At 37.0% G+C, this 14,932-nt stretch overlaps 1 protein-coding gene across 2 annotated transcripts in view; it reads left to right on the plus strand.

Annotated features, from left to right (window-relative positions):
• Positions 1-14,932, plus strand: part of DCC (DCC netrin 1 receptor) — a 995,961-nt gene that overhangs the window by 903,812 nt on the left and 77,217 nt on the right. For both annotated transcript variants that reach the window (XM_024580416.3, XM_045188039.2), the window contains exon 21: positions 5,333-5,365. In XM_024580416.3, the coding sequence (XP_024436184.2) occupies positions 5,333-5,365 (33 nt within the window). The remainder of the gene's footprint in view (positions 1-5,332; positions 5,366-14,932) is intronic.

Genomic DNA, 14,932 nt, shown 5'->3' on the forward strand with positions numbered 1-14,932 from the left:
TAGCCATTTTATGTAAGGGAACAAAAATTTAAAAAGCATTGAAACATGTGAATGGCATACCCTTGCCAATTTCACATATTTCCTTTCAGGACTTATTATCCTTGTATATTAAAGGATTATTTTGATATGGCAAGACAGAAAACCTCAAAATGAATGTGTTTATTTCAAGGACCAAGGTCAGCCACAATGAAAAAAATTTTGCAGAATGACCCGTGTGCTTTACAAGAATAAAAATCAGCACTCAATTTAAAGATAGTTGCAGGCTCATACAGAAAAATGCAAAAGCCCAGGAATAGAAACTATATCAACATAATTTTCATATATTTTTTATTTTAAAGTTAAGTATTATTTTTGTGGAAGACAAATAGTTACATGAGCTTCTATTATTCAGTATTGAAAATAATTAAAATAATTCAAATGTTGCATAACTGATATTTAAAGATAGATATTTAAGGCACGATGTCTCTTGTTCTAAGGAAGGATTCTTGACTCTTAAATCAATGACATGCACCTCTATGTTTGGCTGAAAACTTCATAATATGAGGGGGGACCCCAAAAAACCCAGAATTATCTTCTGGAGGGCAGGCCCCTTGTAATACAGGCTTCCCCCACTAGGGGAGTGTTCTAGGAACCCCTCAGTATCAGTGTACCAGCTGGCATTGTTGTAGAGGCTGCGTTCAGCTTCAGTAAAATTTTTCTGAAAGACTCTCTTTCAACACTTGGCCCATTTCATGATGGGTGATTTATGAGCACACTGTCCACACCACGCTGAGTGTTCAGCAGTTTTTGACCAAAAACTGTATGACCTTCATGCCCCACCCTTCCTATTCACCCAATCTCACCCAGAGTGACTACTTTTTGTTTCCCCAAGTGCAAAAAGTCCTCAAAGGGAAAGGTTTTCCGATGTGGAAGAGATGAAACAAAAACAGCAGAAGCACTAACAGGCATCAAAATCAATGAGTTCAAAAACTGTTCTGAGCAGTGGAAAAAATGTCTTTAGAGGTGTACTGCATTAAATGGAGAGTACTTTGAAGGTGACTAAAGTTTAAACATGTAAGAATAAATACACAATATTTTATAAATAAATTCCTTTGTTAGGGGGGTCCCCTCTTGCACAAGATGGCAAACAACCGAACTATTAGAAGCAGTTGTCTGACATTTTCATGCCCAGTTGTTTGACATACTAAAAAGAGTTTTAGGGTAACCATTTAGTCTATTTCTCAATTCTCCTAGGAAAGGTAGACTAATTAATTGTGGACTTTTGAATTCGGGTGAGTGAGCTATTCAAAAGCTGGGTTTGGCAAAAGCTAATCTGAAAGTTCGCCAGGAACACACAAGCAAGCATTCAGCCTAAGCCTGCATGGCAGTCCTTCCCGGCAGCATCGGAGTTGGGAGGGAGACAGGAGGAAAAGAGCTAATCTTTGTCTATCCGGGTTTTTAGGACTTCATGTCTAAAATCAGATTTCACTCTAAATGAGCAATCAAAAGGAAACTGGTTATTCATTTTGTGGGAGCATGAAATGGAACTAGATAATGTTCCACAAATGCTTCGTCTTTATCTACAGACAAGTGCCAAATTAATTTCATGCTCAAAACATGTGCCAAGTAGAGATCTCAGGGAGGGTTTAAAAAAGACTGAAAGCATCCAAATGCATTAAGCAGCAGAATGATGAGTTATCACAGGATTTACAGGCCCACACTGGTAATCATCCTGTGAATTGTTTAATGAACTCCATATCTTATTTGGTACTATTTACCCTCAGTGCCCTAAACTCATCTATTAAATGATATTCAGAATGAAGAACAAAGTCAGGAATTTGTTATGAGTCATAATAAGTCATAATCAAGGATATAAAAATCATTTCTAACATCCTGACTGAAATGCTTACTGCTGTCTAGCCTAAGTATGTCATGCTTCATTAATAGCCAATTAAATTTTTAAAACAAATCTTGGTCATAGATAGTAGACTAAGTTTTAGATGTTTCAAGTGCACTTGAAGTTATTTAGAAATATTTATACTGCCCATCTTTATCAACAATTGATATTGTGTATGCATGCATCTTACCTCACAATGGCAAATGGTATAAGGTAAAAAAAATTACTCATCATAAGAGATTTGAAGCCACAGTGGTCCAAATCTACACTGAAGAATAAAATACACTACTGCTCTCTGATTTAAGATTTTCAGTTTCCAAAGCTGCTTCCAAACATAAGGCCACTGTTCATCAGAGTGTAACTCTGGCAGAGAGAAAGGCTTACCTTGGGTCCTGAAGCTGAGCAAACAACAGTAGTCTGTCTCCTGGGTAACGAGCAGGTGCTTTACTGTAATCTTGCCCCCCAGGCTGGTGTCCATGGGCTTCATTCTTTCACATTCAGTCTTTGCAAAGATACACGCTTTGTCTACTAGAGACCAGAGTTTTGTCATTTTCGGTTTTAGGCATCAACCAGAGAGGTACCAGAAACCTCTCAATCAGTAATCATTGGTTAATTAAAAAGGACAGTTATAATTAAAAATGGATTAAGTTATTATACCCTTATGCACATGGTATAGGAGATGTATCTGACTCTTTTCTTGAAATGTTAATTAAAACACTCTTAAACTTGATTCTCTGGCCCATAGGCTTTATAAATACCTACCTCCCTTCTCCAACCTCCCCTCATTACAATAGCTACACACTGTTGATCCCGTGGAAGATGCATAAAAGTCATGTTTATCTCTGCCTATCACATGGGGTGTTTCTCCCATAAAGTAAGCTTCTTCACTTTGGCCTCTGAAGTACTAGGGAGGAAGGATGCAGTGTGGCCATGAGGATGTCTGTGGAGGGATGAGCCATCTCCTACATGCAAAGAAGCAGTCTTCAGCCATGAGAGAGGAGTAAGGTGTATTCCCTGGGCTTCCTTAATCATCATTCTGAAATGTGCATTTGTCCCATCCAAAATACAGAACTGAGAGCTCTGTACCAGGACATCAAAAAGCTCTCGTCTTCAAAGTATTCTGTGACAAAATATGTGATTTTGTTGACAAATGACAGGGGCCATTAAAAAGTCAAGGTACAAATGACAACACTTTTAAGCCCTTATTTCCCTATAATCAAAAGTAACTATTAGAATATATTTGGAACTTGTTGGGAAATACTTTTTAATAGATAATCTCTTGAGGTATTCAACGTTTATCAAGTTATATTCAGTCCAGGTTTGCTAACCATAAAACAAATCTAGAAGATAAGAATGCAGATCAGATTGTCCATGATAACAATGTTTATTTGTCACTTGCTAAACATTTGCTTAGACTACTGATAATGCATTTATATAATCAAAGACAAAGGGAGACAAAAAACATGGAAATGAGATTGCCTTTTTCTTTTCTTTTGATACTATTCCAAACTCTCCTCCCCTAAATATGGGATACTGACTGTGGTAGTTCCTCAAGTGTGTCTACTCCGGCTACCAGATGTTTACCCTTCCTACAGTGTGTGGTCACATGTGACCCTGACACACCCTTCCTCATTGCCCCTGGAAAGTAGGTATGGTATTTCCTGCCACTTAGTGTCTCTCCTTAAAAGCTACATTAAGATCCTATTCCTGTCTATAAAGTACACAGTTAATTCAGTTGCCTATCGAAAGCACCTTTTATCAACAACCCCCTAATACTATAATAAAATGTATTTTGAGGAGCCTTTAGTCTTCAATGAGAAATAGGAGAGAAAATCAAGACGAAAATTAAATTGTGATGATTAGATTAGAGAAGATTAGATTGGATGGCCTGGTGAATTAAAAAATGTTTAATCTTGAGAAGATAGAAAGACATTTATAAAATCTATATGAAGCTTATAGAATCTTAATGTAATAAGCTCTTTTGTATATGCTGTTTTCCAAAGGGCCATTCAAAATTGGAAGTCTACTTTTTAAGATACCTTTTTTAGTTTACCCTTTTCAGAAAAGATGTTTAATATTATTTAACATAAAAGAAATTGTTAATGATTGCTGGTTTAGAAATTTGTGCACCTGTGATGTGGCATTAATAAATCCTGACCATCTTAAAGAGTCTTTTGTTAATAGCGTCATTATTTAAGAGTTTAGATCTTATGCATTCTTTTGGATGATGAATCGTGTTCCTTCATTTAGAAAAGAAAGGACCACCACCTGAAAGTCTTTAAGTTATTTTTCAAACAATGATGATGGATTTGCTGTGAAACTGCCACACATAATGAGAGAACTGACTAGGTTATAGGTTGCTGCTCAGTGAATGCTATTACAGTTTTCTCTGCGTGAATTTAACTGAGGCGTATATGAGAAGCAAAGCAGCAAGCGTAGGAGCCCGTGTGTCGTGTTTTACTGCAATGACGTGAGGTGAATATGCCCAGAAGACTCGGAGTTCAAAGAAACCCAAGGATAGGTGAAATCATCCTAATGGATGGAGACTCGCAAAGATCTATGTTGGTCAAAATGTCATATCACAGTCCCTCGAAAAGCCATGACACTAGAGATTTGCCTCCTGTATATTGATACTTGGTTAACAGAAAATAAACACCTTATGAAAAAGCAGATGTTTTTAAAGTTAAAACAAAAACGTACTCATAACTACAGACAATAGAGTGGTGGTGACCAGAGGGGAAGGAAGGTGGGCTGAGGGCAAACAATGGGCTAAGGGGGTCAAATATAGAGTGATGAATGGAAACCAGACTTCCGGTGGTGAGCACACTGTACTATATATAGATAGCTAGTTAGAATGCACACCTGAAGCTTTTCTAATGTTATTAACCGATATTACCTCGATAAAAATAAAAGGTAAGCCAACAAGAGGGAAAGGTCATTTTCAAGAACATTACTCATAATACAACTGAAGTGATCAACTCAAAACTCTTCTTCACAAAGTCTAAAATTTTATCGTTATTTAAATTAAACCACATTCGTGATATTCTGTTATCTTATTCATGTAAGAATTGGTTAAGTTCCCTTTTTTGTAAAAAAAAAGAGAATATGAGGAAATAGTTTACTTATTTAAAACATTGATAATCACTGGGTAATTGCATGCATTTTTACTGTTTCTGTATTTTCAATTAAATTTGTATGATGATCATTCTGAGTTTGTATTTAGAGGAATGTGAAAAATAACATGTTTAAGGACACATTTATATGACAAAAACATTTTCATTTTCCTCTAATTATGTAATAGAAATAATTAGATTAAGCTTGATTCCTTATCAGTTTTATTTCAATAGGGCATTGGCCTTGACATGGTAATTTTCTAACCCAAAACTGTTGACCTGAAATATCAGCTTTCTTGCTGGGAACTGTCAAAATCTAATAATATTTCTTTCTCCCCCACAGTGGAACACCCTGACAAAATGGCTAATGACCAAGGTATGGTGGCTCGGTGTGTCTTTTTCCCCTTCTTTAGTCCATCCTGTCTGTTAGAAATGTCAGTCATTGTTTTGTATTCCTCTTTTCACCTGGGCCATACACCTCAGGAAGCAGACTCTGGTGCGATAATTAGTCTTGTTAATGAAGTTCTGCTTGGATGGGGCTGAGGTTCTGATAGGGGAGATGTAAATTTTCTGGAGAGGAAATTGTTTTGTCTCTATTCTGAAGGACCAATTAAAATGTCAAGCTTCTTTGTATGAAATAAATTTTTAGTCTCTGTGTGCACTTCTGAATAATTCACATTAAGTATAATTAAGCTCAGCATAATTTTCAAGCTGCCCTTACACCCTTTCATGAGCTGTGGATTAAAGTTCTGCAGCTCCACAGAGAAAGCCTGTAAATCATGTGCTTCTCCTCGGCAATGAGCTTCTTTTCACAAATAAAAACACAGTTAGGTCAACTCTTTTAGGGCATTATTATTGCTCATTTCGAAGTCAGAGAGCTTTCATTCCTGGAATCAGATGCTGAATTGACTTGGAGTATTTTATCCTCTTTCCACTCTTTTGCTAAAAGCTGATTTACATAGAAAAACAGAGATGGTTTTACACAAAGAAAAAGTGGGATAAATAAGAGGTATCCACCAACTCGCAGGCAGATATGAATTTTCTATTACTATGACTTGTGGAGTGAAAAATTAGGATTCCATTATTTTGACACTGAGGGTGATTAGTAGAATGCCAGAGGAGAAAAGAATATTTTATGAGTTTTATTTTTTTTGGGGGGGATGTTATATTCTTGAAAGAAGGGAGAGTTCGGAAATGCTCATACTGGTTATAGTCATTTTTTTGTTGTTCAGAATCTATAGCTTGGGTAGTTTGTCTTCTGCTTTGGATGTATATTATCAGCAGAAACTACTTGCAAGCATCATGTCCCATAAGGTCCCATGTTGTACATCAGGGGGAAACATTCTTTTCAACAAGAATACTTTTTAACTTTTGACAAACATTAAGCCTCTGTGGTAAGCAGGGCTCACTAACAACAGATTTCCTATATGAGTGATATTTAAGTTATGATCCACGATCCTATGTTCAGGTTCATCTCGCACACCTGCTTAGGAGAACGTAGCTAGGGTTTCGTGCAGGGAGTCACAGAAATGAGGCAGTGCACGTGAAAGTCTCCCCAGGGTTACCATTTCCATTACTTGCCTAGCTGCTCCTGCTTGCTGCCGCTTAAAATATTTTCCTAAGATCAATGTCTGCTAAATAGTCGTATTTCTAAAACTGTTAATGATGAGTAATTATCAGTTAGCACATATTTACTTAGGTAAATTAAATATTAGTGTTGGCCAAATGCAAAGCTGGCGCCATTAATTAACAGAAGTGATTTTCTTATTTAAGTTATAAAATAACTAAAACAACCTCTCATAGTTTCTTTAACTTAAGTGAATTAGAAACTTCTATAGGCATATAACTCCTAATTTTAAAATTATATTTAGGAAATATATATACACATGTATACATATATATATGCATGTGCATACATGTGTGTATATGTATGTATATACACACATATATAGAGAGAGAACACACAAAAAATTTTTAAGTAACTGAACCAGATGAAATGCTACATCATTAGCTATTTGGTTGATGAAGTGCTCAAGCCTCTCTAAATGGATTTCCTGTTGTCTCTGGATTTTTTTTTCATTGTTTTTTCCTGGTTTTTTCTTCAATTAACTATTTTTTAAATGTTACTCTTTCTACCAAGATATATTTTGTAAATTGATCCTTTTATAAAAGAAAAGAGGATAAATTATATCTTCTATGAGGACATCCTCAGTTGCTCTATGACATGCGCTCTGTAGATTTTACTAGATTTTCAGGTTGGCAGTGAAATCAGATCAATTATCAGGAACAAAAGGAATTGCTAAGAATGTTGCCAGTGACTGAGTCTGTTAATATAATCGGGCAGTCGTTCTTTTCGTCCATCTAACATTACTTAGAAAGATTCTGCCATATACTTTACTACACGGCACCTTATTCGATCACAGCTCGTATGCAGTTGGTCAAATTGATAGGGTCTAACTTTTACATCAAGCTCAAATCACTTGTAAAATTAAGAGGGACTGATGATATGTAATTTAAGGGTCATAAGTAATATCTTTACCTTCTTGCAAAGAAGGCATATACAATTTCCTGGTCATCAAAAGCTGTTTCTCAGCAAAATCAGTCTTCTGGGTTGATGACCAAGTGCATGAAAAATTGCCCAGAGTAAAGATCCCTCTAAGATTGATGAAAATAGTAGGAAAAACTCTCCTGAATATTTCCACTCTCAGCACATAGCAAATCAGTTGAATATGCTTTACTGGACTCCTTCCCACAGCCAAATGATCCCACTTTTTGTTACATTTATGACAGGTGCTAAATTTCGGTTGAGAGAAAATCCCCTCTGAGGAGAAAATTTAGCACTCTGAGTCAAAGTTAACTCTTTAAAGATGAGCCCTAAATAGACTTTATCTTATAGGAGAGAAAATGAGAAAAGTTTGGATTGTTTTCAAAGAGTATCTTTCTTTGTAGACTTTTGTCAAAATAACTTTCCCTTGTATTCCAAAATCTGCCTTGAAGAACATTAATGTGAAAAGAAAAAATCAGTTATATTTGAATCAGTTGTGGGTTTGGAGGAAATATTTTTTATTATAATAGACTTTACGTGGAAGTCATTTTCCCTTTCCGTAATTGTAAATGGGTTCGATCTAGCATTTATTTGCTAAACCCTCAAATCTCAAGTTGCTCCATAATTCCTCCTTTTTGTAGCCCCTTATCTCTTGTTCTGTATCTTAATTTTTGGGGGGGGTCTCTTCCAGGTACATGTGGCCAAAATAATTATGAGATTTTAGATATTAACCAGTTTAATGTTTTGGGGGGTCAAGTGGGATAGGGAAATTGTTTGAGCTATGTGAAGCATGTGCAAAAGGTATATAAAAATGCTTTGCTTTGGGTCTTTTCCTTTTCCATAGTTTGGTAAAAACCTTGTCAATGTTTTGTGTCCATATGGGCAAGTATAATGTTAAAATGAACACTTTTGAATCTCTTATCACTCAGTGTTCTAAGAGCTTAATATTTGCTCATTTAATTCTCATGACAATGCTGTTAGAGAGATACTATTGCAGTCTCCATTTTAGTGATGTGGAAGCTGAAGCTCAGAGGGTGTCAGTGACTTGCCTATCAACACACAGCTGGCACGTAGAAAGGCCATGATTCAAACAGGGACAACCATGTTCCAAGAATCCTGCTTGTAATCACCAAGTTTGTTTACCACAAGCACACATGCTTTTAACATGTATCCATAAAGTTTCTGTATCTACAGTTTGTGCGTGGGTATTTCCCCAGTATCAGCCTGCCCTTCCCCTACTCTGTGAATAGTCTAAAATGAGGCCAAAGGGCTTTCAATCTGGAGTCACCTTGTTCGTGGGAGGTGACAGCGCTGCGTAGAGATGACCCTGCAGTTCTTTGTCTCAGGAAACATGAGGATGACTCTAACTCCACTGTCTTAGTCAACTCGGGAGGCTGATACCGAACACCAGAGACTGGGCGGATTAAACGATGGGAATGCACTTTCTCTCAGTCCTGGAGACTGCAGGTCTCACTCACACCAAGGCCGGGCAGGGAGGGCTGTCTTCCTGGACTGCAGACATCTTCCTTGATGTGTCCTCAAGCGGCAGACAGAGAACGGGCTCTCTCAAGTCTCCTGGGATCAGGGCTCCACCCTCATGGCCTCATTTAACCCTGACACTTCCACAAAGGCCCATGTCTCCAAACACAGCCGCAGGGGGTGTTAGGAATTTCACATGTGAGCTTGAGGCCTGGGGGAGACCCAGTTCAGACCATAGCGTCCACCTTCATAAGGAAAGCTGTTTTTGGTATCACTGATACGCTTGCCAGGTTTTCAGATGAGAAAGCCAAAGGTAATGTTTTGCCCAAGGTTGCAAAAATACAGTTATGGAGAAGAGCTGGAATCCAAACTTGTTTCTCTCTGACTCCCAGACAATATAGTGTTTCCACTGCGGACTTCTGCTATACTCACAAAAAATTTGGCCTTTTGTTTTCCTACAGTTAGCTTACAACTTCTAGAGCTTCTCACAGATGCATTTGTAAAATCCTTTGTTTGGGGGTTGCAACGAGGATAGTCGTAATTATAAAATACGACAAGCTCCAAAATGATTATTAGATCAAACTTTAAATCTTAAAGGATCGTTTTTACATCCTTATATTGTATTAACCCCCAAACATTGGACTCCAGTTTGACGTGTTTATGAGTGAGCATTGGTAATGAGTGAACTTGTTCTCTGCGTGAGCACGAGCATTCTCGGATTCGTGGGTGTTTCTCTGTCTTCCCATTGTGGCAGTAGAGTAGGAGCCATGGCCTTGACAAGGCGCCTTAAAGAGACAGGACTCTTCATGGCACCATCTGTATCACTGCTGAGATGACTTAGGCAGAAAAGGCTTGCTTGAGCGCTCTCAAGTTTCTTTAATTCTCCCTAGCCGGAGTGGGGCGATCTAAATCTCAAGGCCTGGAAAAGAGGCATAAATTCTTAGACCAGTGCATAGGTCTAGAAGGAGGTGGTTTAGAAGGGAGGGAGGGAGGATCTACTCTGCTCTGAATTGTGGATTCAGTTGACGATGCTCTCTGGCTCTCCCATCAGCAGTCACAGTGCGTGCTCCTTAAACGGTGGGATGGGGTCGGATGCCTCCAAGTCTAGTTCCGTCCTGCCTCTGTGACGTCCTGTGTGCCTTTGGGCATGCGCTGATCTTGTCTCAGCACCCTCACCCATAAAACGATGATTTTAGCCTGAATTATCTCTTGACTTCTTTCAAGATTTAAGATGATCAAGTGTTAGGATTGCTATTAGAGTGAAAAACCCAAGCATAGCATCATCACATAATGTACCCCTTCACGTTTTTTTTAGCGTTCCCCCAATATTTTAGCATTCCCGTGTCATGCCACTTCTGGGCACTATACATGTTCTACCATACTTAATTCTCAATACCACCCTTACAGACGCAAAAAAGGAAACACAGAGAAGTTGAAATTGGCCCAAACTCTCGCAGCGTGTGAGTGGTTAGGCTGAGACGCATTCCCAGGCTAACCTGAGAATTTCTCTCTGTTGTTTCTGGAAATGCAGTGAGTCAATTGGCTCCTACTTTGTTACCAACACGTGAACCCTGAAAGGCCTCACCTAAATTCACCCAGTGAAAACGTTCTGCTTCCCCAATAGGATATTCAGGCAAAGTACTTAACACTACACCTGCCATTTTACACCTCAATGATTTTAATCTCACGAACAAACAGAATGTTAATTGTTTCCCATTTAGGGAAAATTAGGGTTTTCAAGGCAGTCTAGTCAAGCTTGGAATTTAGTTAATGTAATCCAAACTTTGCAGGGTTTGGATTACAGCAGCCAGGCTGTTGTTTGAAAAATTGAAACCTTTAGCACCTTTTGGTGGGAGATGTTTAATTGAAAATTAAATCCTCTTCTTGCCTTATTATTATGTGTAGTTTCAACTCACTTTACTATTCAAGAGCTTGCTCCACCCCTTTGGAAAAGCTACTGTTACCTTGCTTTTCTCACATTGAAAATTTTGCAACCTTAGAAATTATGACTGCTGGAAAAGTAGAGACAAAAAAATGAATAATGGGGTTTTAATAAAGTGTTTGGAGTACTGAACCGTGTTCCCAGCAAGCAGTCAAGTAGCTGCTTCAGTCAACCTCTGAGGAGTTTTGATGTTCTCAGAGGTAACTTTGAAAGAAAACAACATACTCAGTACTCATAAAAATTGATGCAATTCATGGTATAATTTTAACTTTCTGAGACCTGAAAAGTAGACATTTTTGTTAACAAGCCCTCCAAAAGGTTTTTGAAATAAGTTCTTTCCCTTAGACTCATTGTGTGGCTGAATGTCCTTCTTTGCTGCAGATACCAGGCTCCAAGTTTTATTCTCTGCCCACTTCTATCAGTCCTGGCCTCTACCTCCTGAACGTTCATTCACTGTTGCCTCCAGAATGAGGTCGGTTCTTTGACACCAAGACCTTGGCTATCTGAACCCAACTTCCCTCTTCTGGCCTCATGACCAGTGTATTCCTCCATACATACCACAGTCCAGTAGCAAAAATCTAAGGGTCCTTCTGGAAACAGTTCTTTTGCATAGCTGAGTGCTCTACTAACTGGTACCACTCTGTCAGTCTCAGCAAGACTTTCTTTCCCAGGTGAAGTCCTCATCTTCCCTTCCCAACTCCACTTTTTCCCAAGAAGCCTTCCTTACCTTTCCAGTGTTTTATTCTTTCATATGCTCTTAACATCTGACTTACTCTTTACCGTGTTGTCCTTTCCTTATAGTTTACTATTATTATTCCCATACTCTTTGCCAGGCTGCAAATTTCTTGATGGCAGACTGGCAGATAACTGGTACAACTTACATGGTCGTTTCCTTCCTCCCTGCGCATTCAATTTCTAGTTATGAATGAATTTCACTATTGATGCCAGATAAGTGTTTGTTGAATTGAATTATGATGCAGATCTTTTGGGAAACAATCACAGAATAATCTGGAAAGCGAGACTTTACCACCTAATCAAAAGTGTAGTTTGGGGAGCCCACCCTTGTTAACTTGAAAACAATGCGTTGCACCTTAGGGAAAGGGCGAGAAGAGTTTATTAGCTATTTTTTAAACATACATTTGAAATATCGTAGCTATGGGTTATAAGTTTGCTTGCTGGTTTTGAGATGCCCTGATAACTTTGCTCAAAGTCAGCAGTATTATCAACTACATGATAAACTGATCTCTTAGACACATTTTTCTGCTTCTGAAAAACCATCTGCTTCAAATATATCTCACTGTGATCTGTATATTGGATAGTGAAACTGTATTCAGGTAGCATTAATGGATTATCTTTATCCAGTGGTATACAGGACATAAAATCAATGCAATTTCCTTCATTATTGCCCAAGTAATTTTCAGAGAACCAGTTCTAAAAACAAGAAGATATCTCAGTGCTCTGCAATCTTGTGAAGAAGTGTATTGATCGTTTGTCAGACGACCAATCTGTCCATTTAACTTAGATTATGTGTCATGTATTTTTCTCTTAGGACAGATCATGTTGGTGCCATCCTGGGGTACCCTCTGGTAACCCATTTAGAGAAATGGATTAAAAAACAGCACATTAGAAATACTACATCCACTTTTGCCAGTGTTCTTTGCACATTAATTTTCCATTCCCTCCTCCCAGAACTTACAAAGGCACACTCAGAACAAATCACTCTGGCAGTGAAATCCCAGTTGAATTATTCTTTGGCAGGTGCTAAAAGTTTTTTGTCATGGAAAATATTTTCCATCTTCCCATGTATTCTAAAAGTAGGGGATTCATGGAAACATTAACGTTGTTTCATTTTACGTACACAAGCACTCACCATAATAAAAATATAGAAAAAATATTTGGAGTGATACATAAGACAAGTGTACAGAGAATAAATTGTATAATAGTGATAACTTGAAATTTGTTCACATTAACACATTATGAAGCATTCTAACTCACATTAGTCACTCATCAAGCCTTGAAAACACCGTACACAAACACCAAGCAATATAACAATAAGCACACTTCTTAAAGGAAGACATTACCTGTGCCCATTTTTTCCTCAATCCAGAGAGTTAAGTGGCAGGGAAGTCATGGAAACTGTCTTTTGTCTGAGGGAGTCCGTGTCTCTCCTCCAAAAAGGATGAATGGAAGTCTTCTTATGAGATCTGTCCTTTAAAAGTAACTCTTTAATGACTTTATAGTATTTTACAAATATAAATCAAGAGAAGGAAGGAGCTGAAATTTCTAGTTTGGGCCTACCTTAGAGCTATAAAATAAATTTAGAACTATATCAACTATTTTGAATAACTCTAAAAAAGCCTCCATTCTTCTCTTTTTTAAGTTGACCGTGTGCTCATTTCTTTTGTTTTATTTCTCTTTCTGAAACCACCATTTCCTGGTTTTAAGACCCAAGGAAAAGTAAAAACATTTGCTTTAATTATCAAAACTTTCTTCAACAAGTGATTTTTTTAGTGAAAGTATCCTAGTTGGTTAAGAGATATATAAATTCATTACTCTTTATTATCTTAATTTTCTGTCACTTCTGTTTTTTCTATTTCTATTAAGAAAATATGGGTACACAGTAACACAGGAATTCTTCTTTATATTTTACAGATTATAATATTATAATTGTTTAGTGTATTTTGATTACTGTGTTCAGGTAAAATCATGATACTACTAGTAATTATATGAAAAAATAGCAACAATCCATTTTCAATTTTTAACCATATTGGGCTTTATTTGAATTTTTAAAACTATATACATTGAAATTTATTACCTTATTTCCACAAATGTTATATTTAAATTGCAATGTATTCACTTACTTATTTGAATTTTTTTTATTTTGAAAAATGTTAGAGATTTAGCACAGTATGCAAAATAAGAAAAGAAATTCAGGAGTTTTAAAATAAATATAATTGTGAAACATGAAACACTGAAAATAATACATTATCTTTTACTTGTATGTATTTCTATTAATAATACTAGATATATAAAAATATTTTAATGTTAATAGTGATTTTATAGTAATAGATGGATTAACTTATTCTTAAATCTTTAAAGTCAAACTAAATTAAAAACCAGTTAGCTGATATCAGTCATGAGTGGCCTGCATACGTGGGTATGAATCAGTGTTATCTGTCATTGCTAGATTCCCATCAGATATATGTTTTTATACCACCCCTTCCATGAGGATCTAGGACTGTGCCTTGCATATAGGAGGCACTGATAAATTTGGAGTGAATTGTTATCGGTTTTATGCTCCATTAATAAAATTAAGACCTCTGAGATCGTTTATATATCTTTTCATTGACTGACTTCCCGTCTACTACAGTCCAATTAGTCCTCTGTTCCTCTAGATCAGTGCTTATGAAATTAACCACGTTAACCAAATACATTCAATGTTTGATCTGCAGCTGGACACCCTTAACAATGCTTAGAAATGCCGAGTAACAGCGGTGCCTTCTTTAGTCTCCAGCATCTCTTCATTTGACACTTTGTAGTTCTTACCTTAAAGCAGGGGAGACTCATTTTTTAACTTGTTATTTACCCATAAAGGATGCCTTCCTGGAATTCAAAAGACATTTTAGAGAACAGAAACATAGAACAAAAAAAATAATATTTGATTCTCATGTCTTTGGATGAAGATGACCTCAGACTCATCAATATCCTAGAAATGAAGTTTGCATTTCATTGCTGAAGTGGTGCAAGAACTCTAAATTACCATGAATTCAATCTAGCTTGCTGTTGATATCGTTTCTTTGAAGTACTTTCTATTAGGCATGCTATGAGTTACTTAATTTTCTTTTGTGATATTAATATAGTTATAACTAACAAAAAGGTAACCAATTTCAATATACTAGATTTCGTGAGTCGAATGCTCAAGCTTTGAGCTGCCCTCTCCGATGCAGACAGCATTCCCAGAGTTCCTTTATCTTACC

Source organism: Desmodus rotundus, chromosome 10 (assembly GCF_022682495.2).
Source record: "Desmodus rotundus isolate HL8 chromosome 10, HLdesRot8A.1, whole genome shotgun sequence".
NCBI classification, from domain to species: Eukaryota; Metazoa; Chordata; class Mammalia; order Chiroptera; family Phyllostomidae; genus Desmodus; species Desmodus rotundus.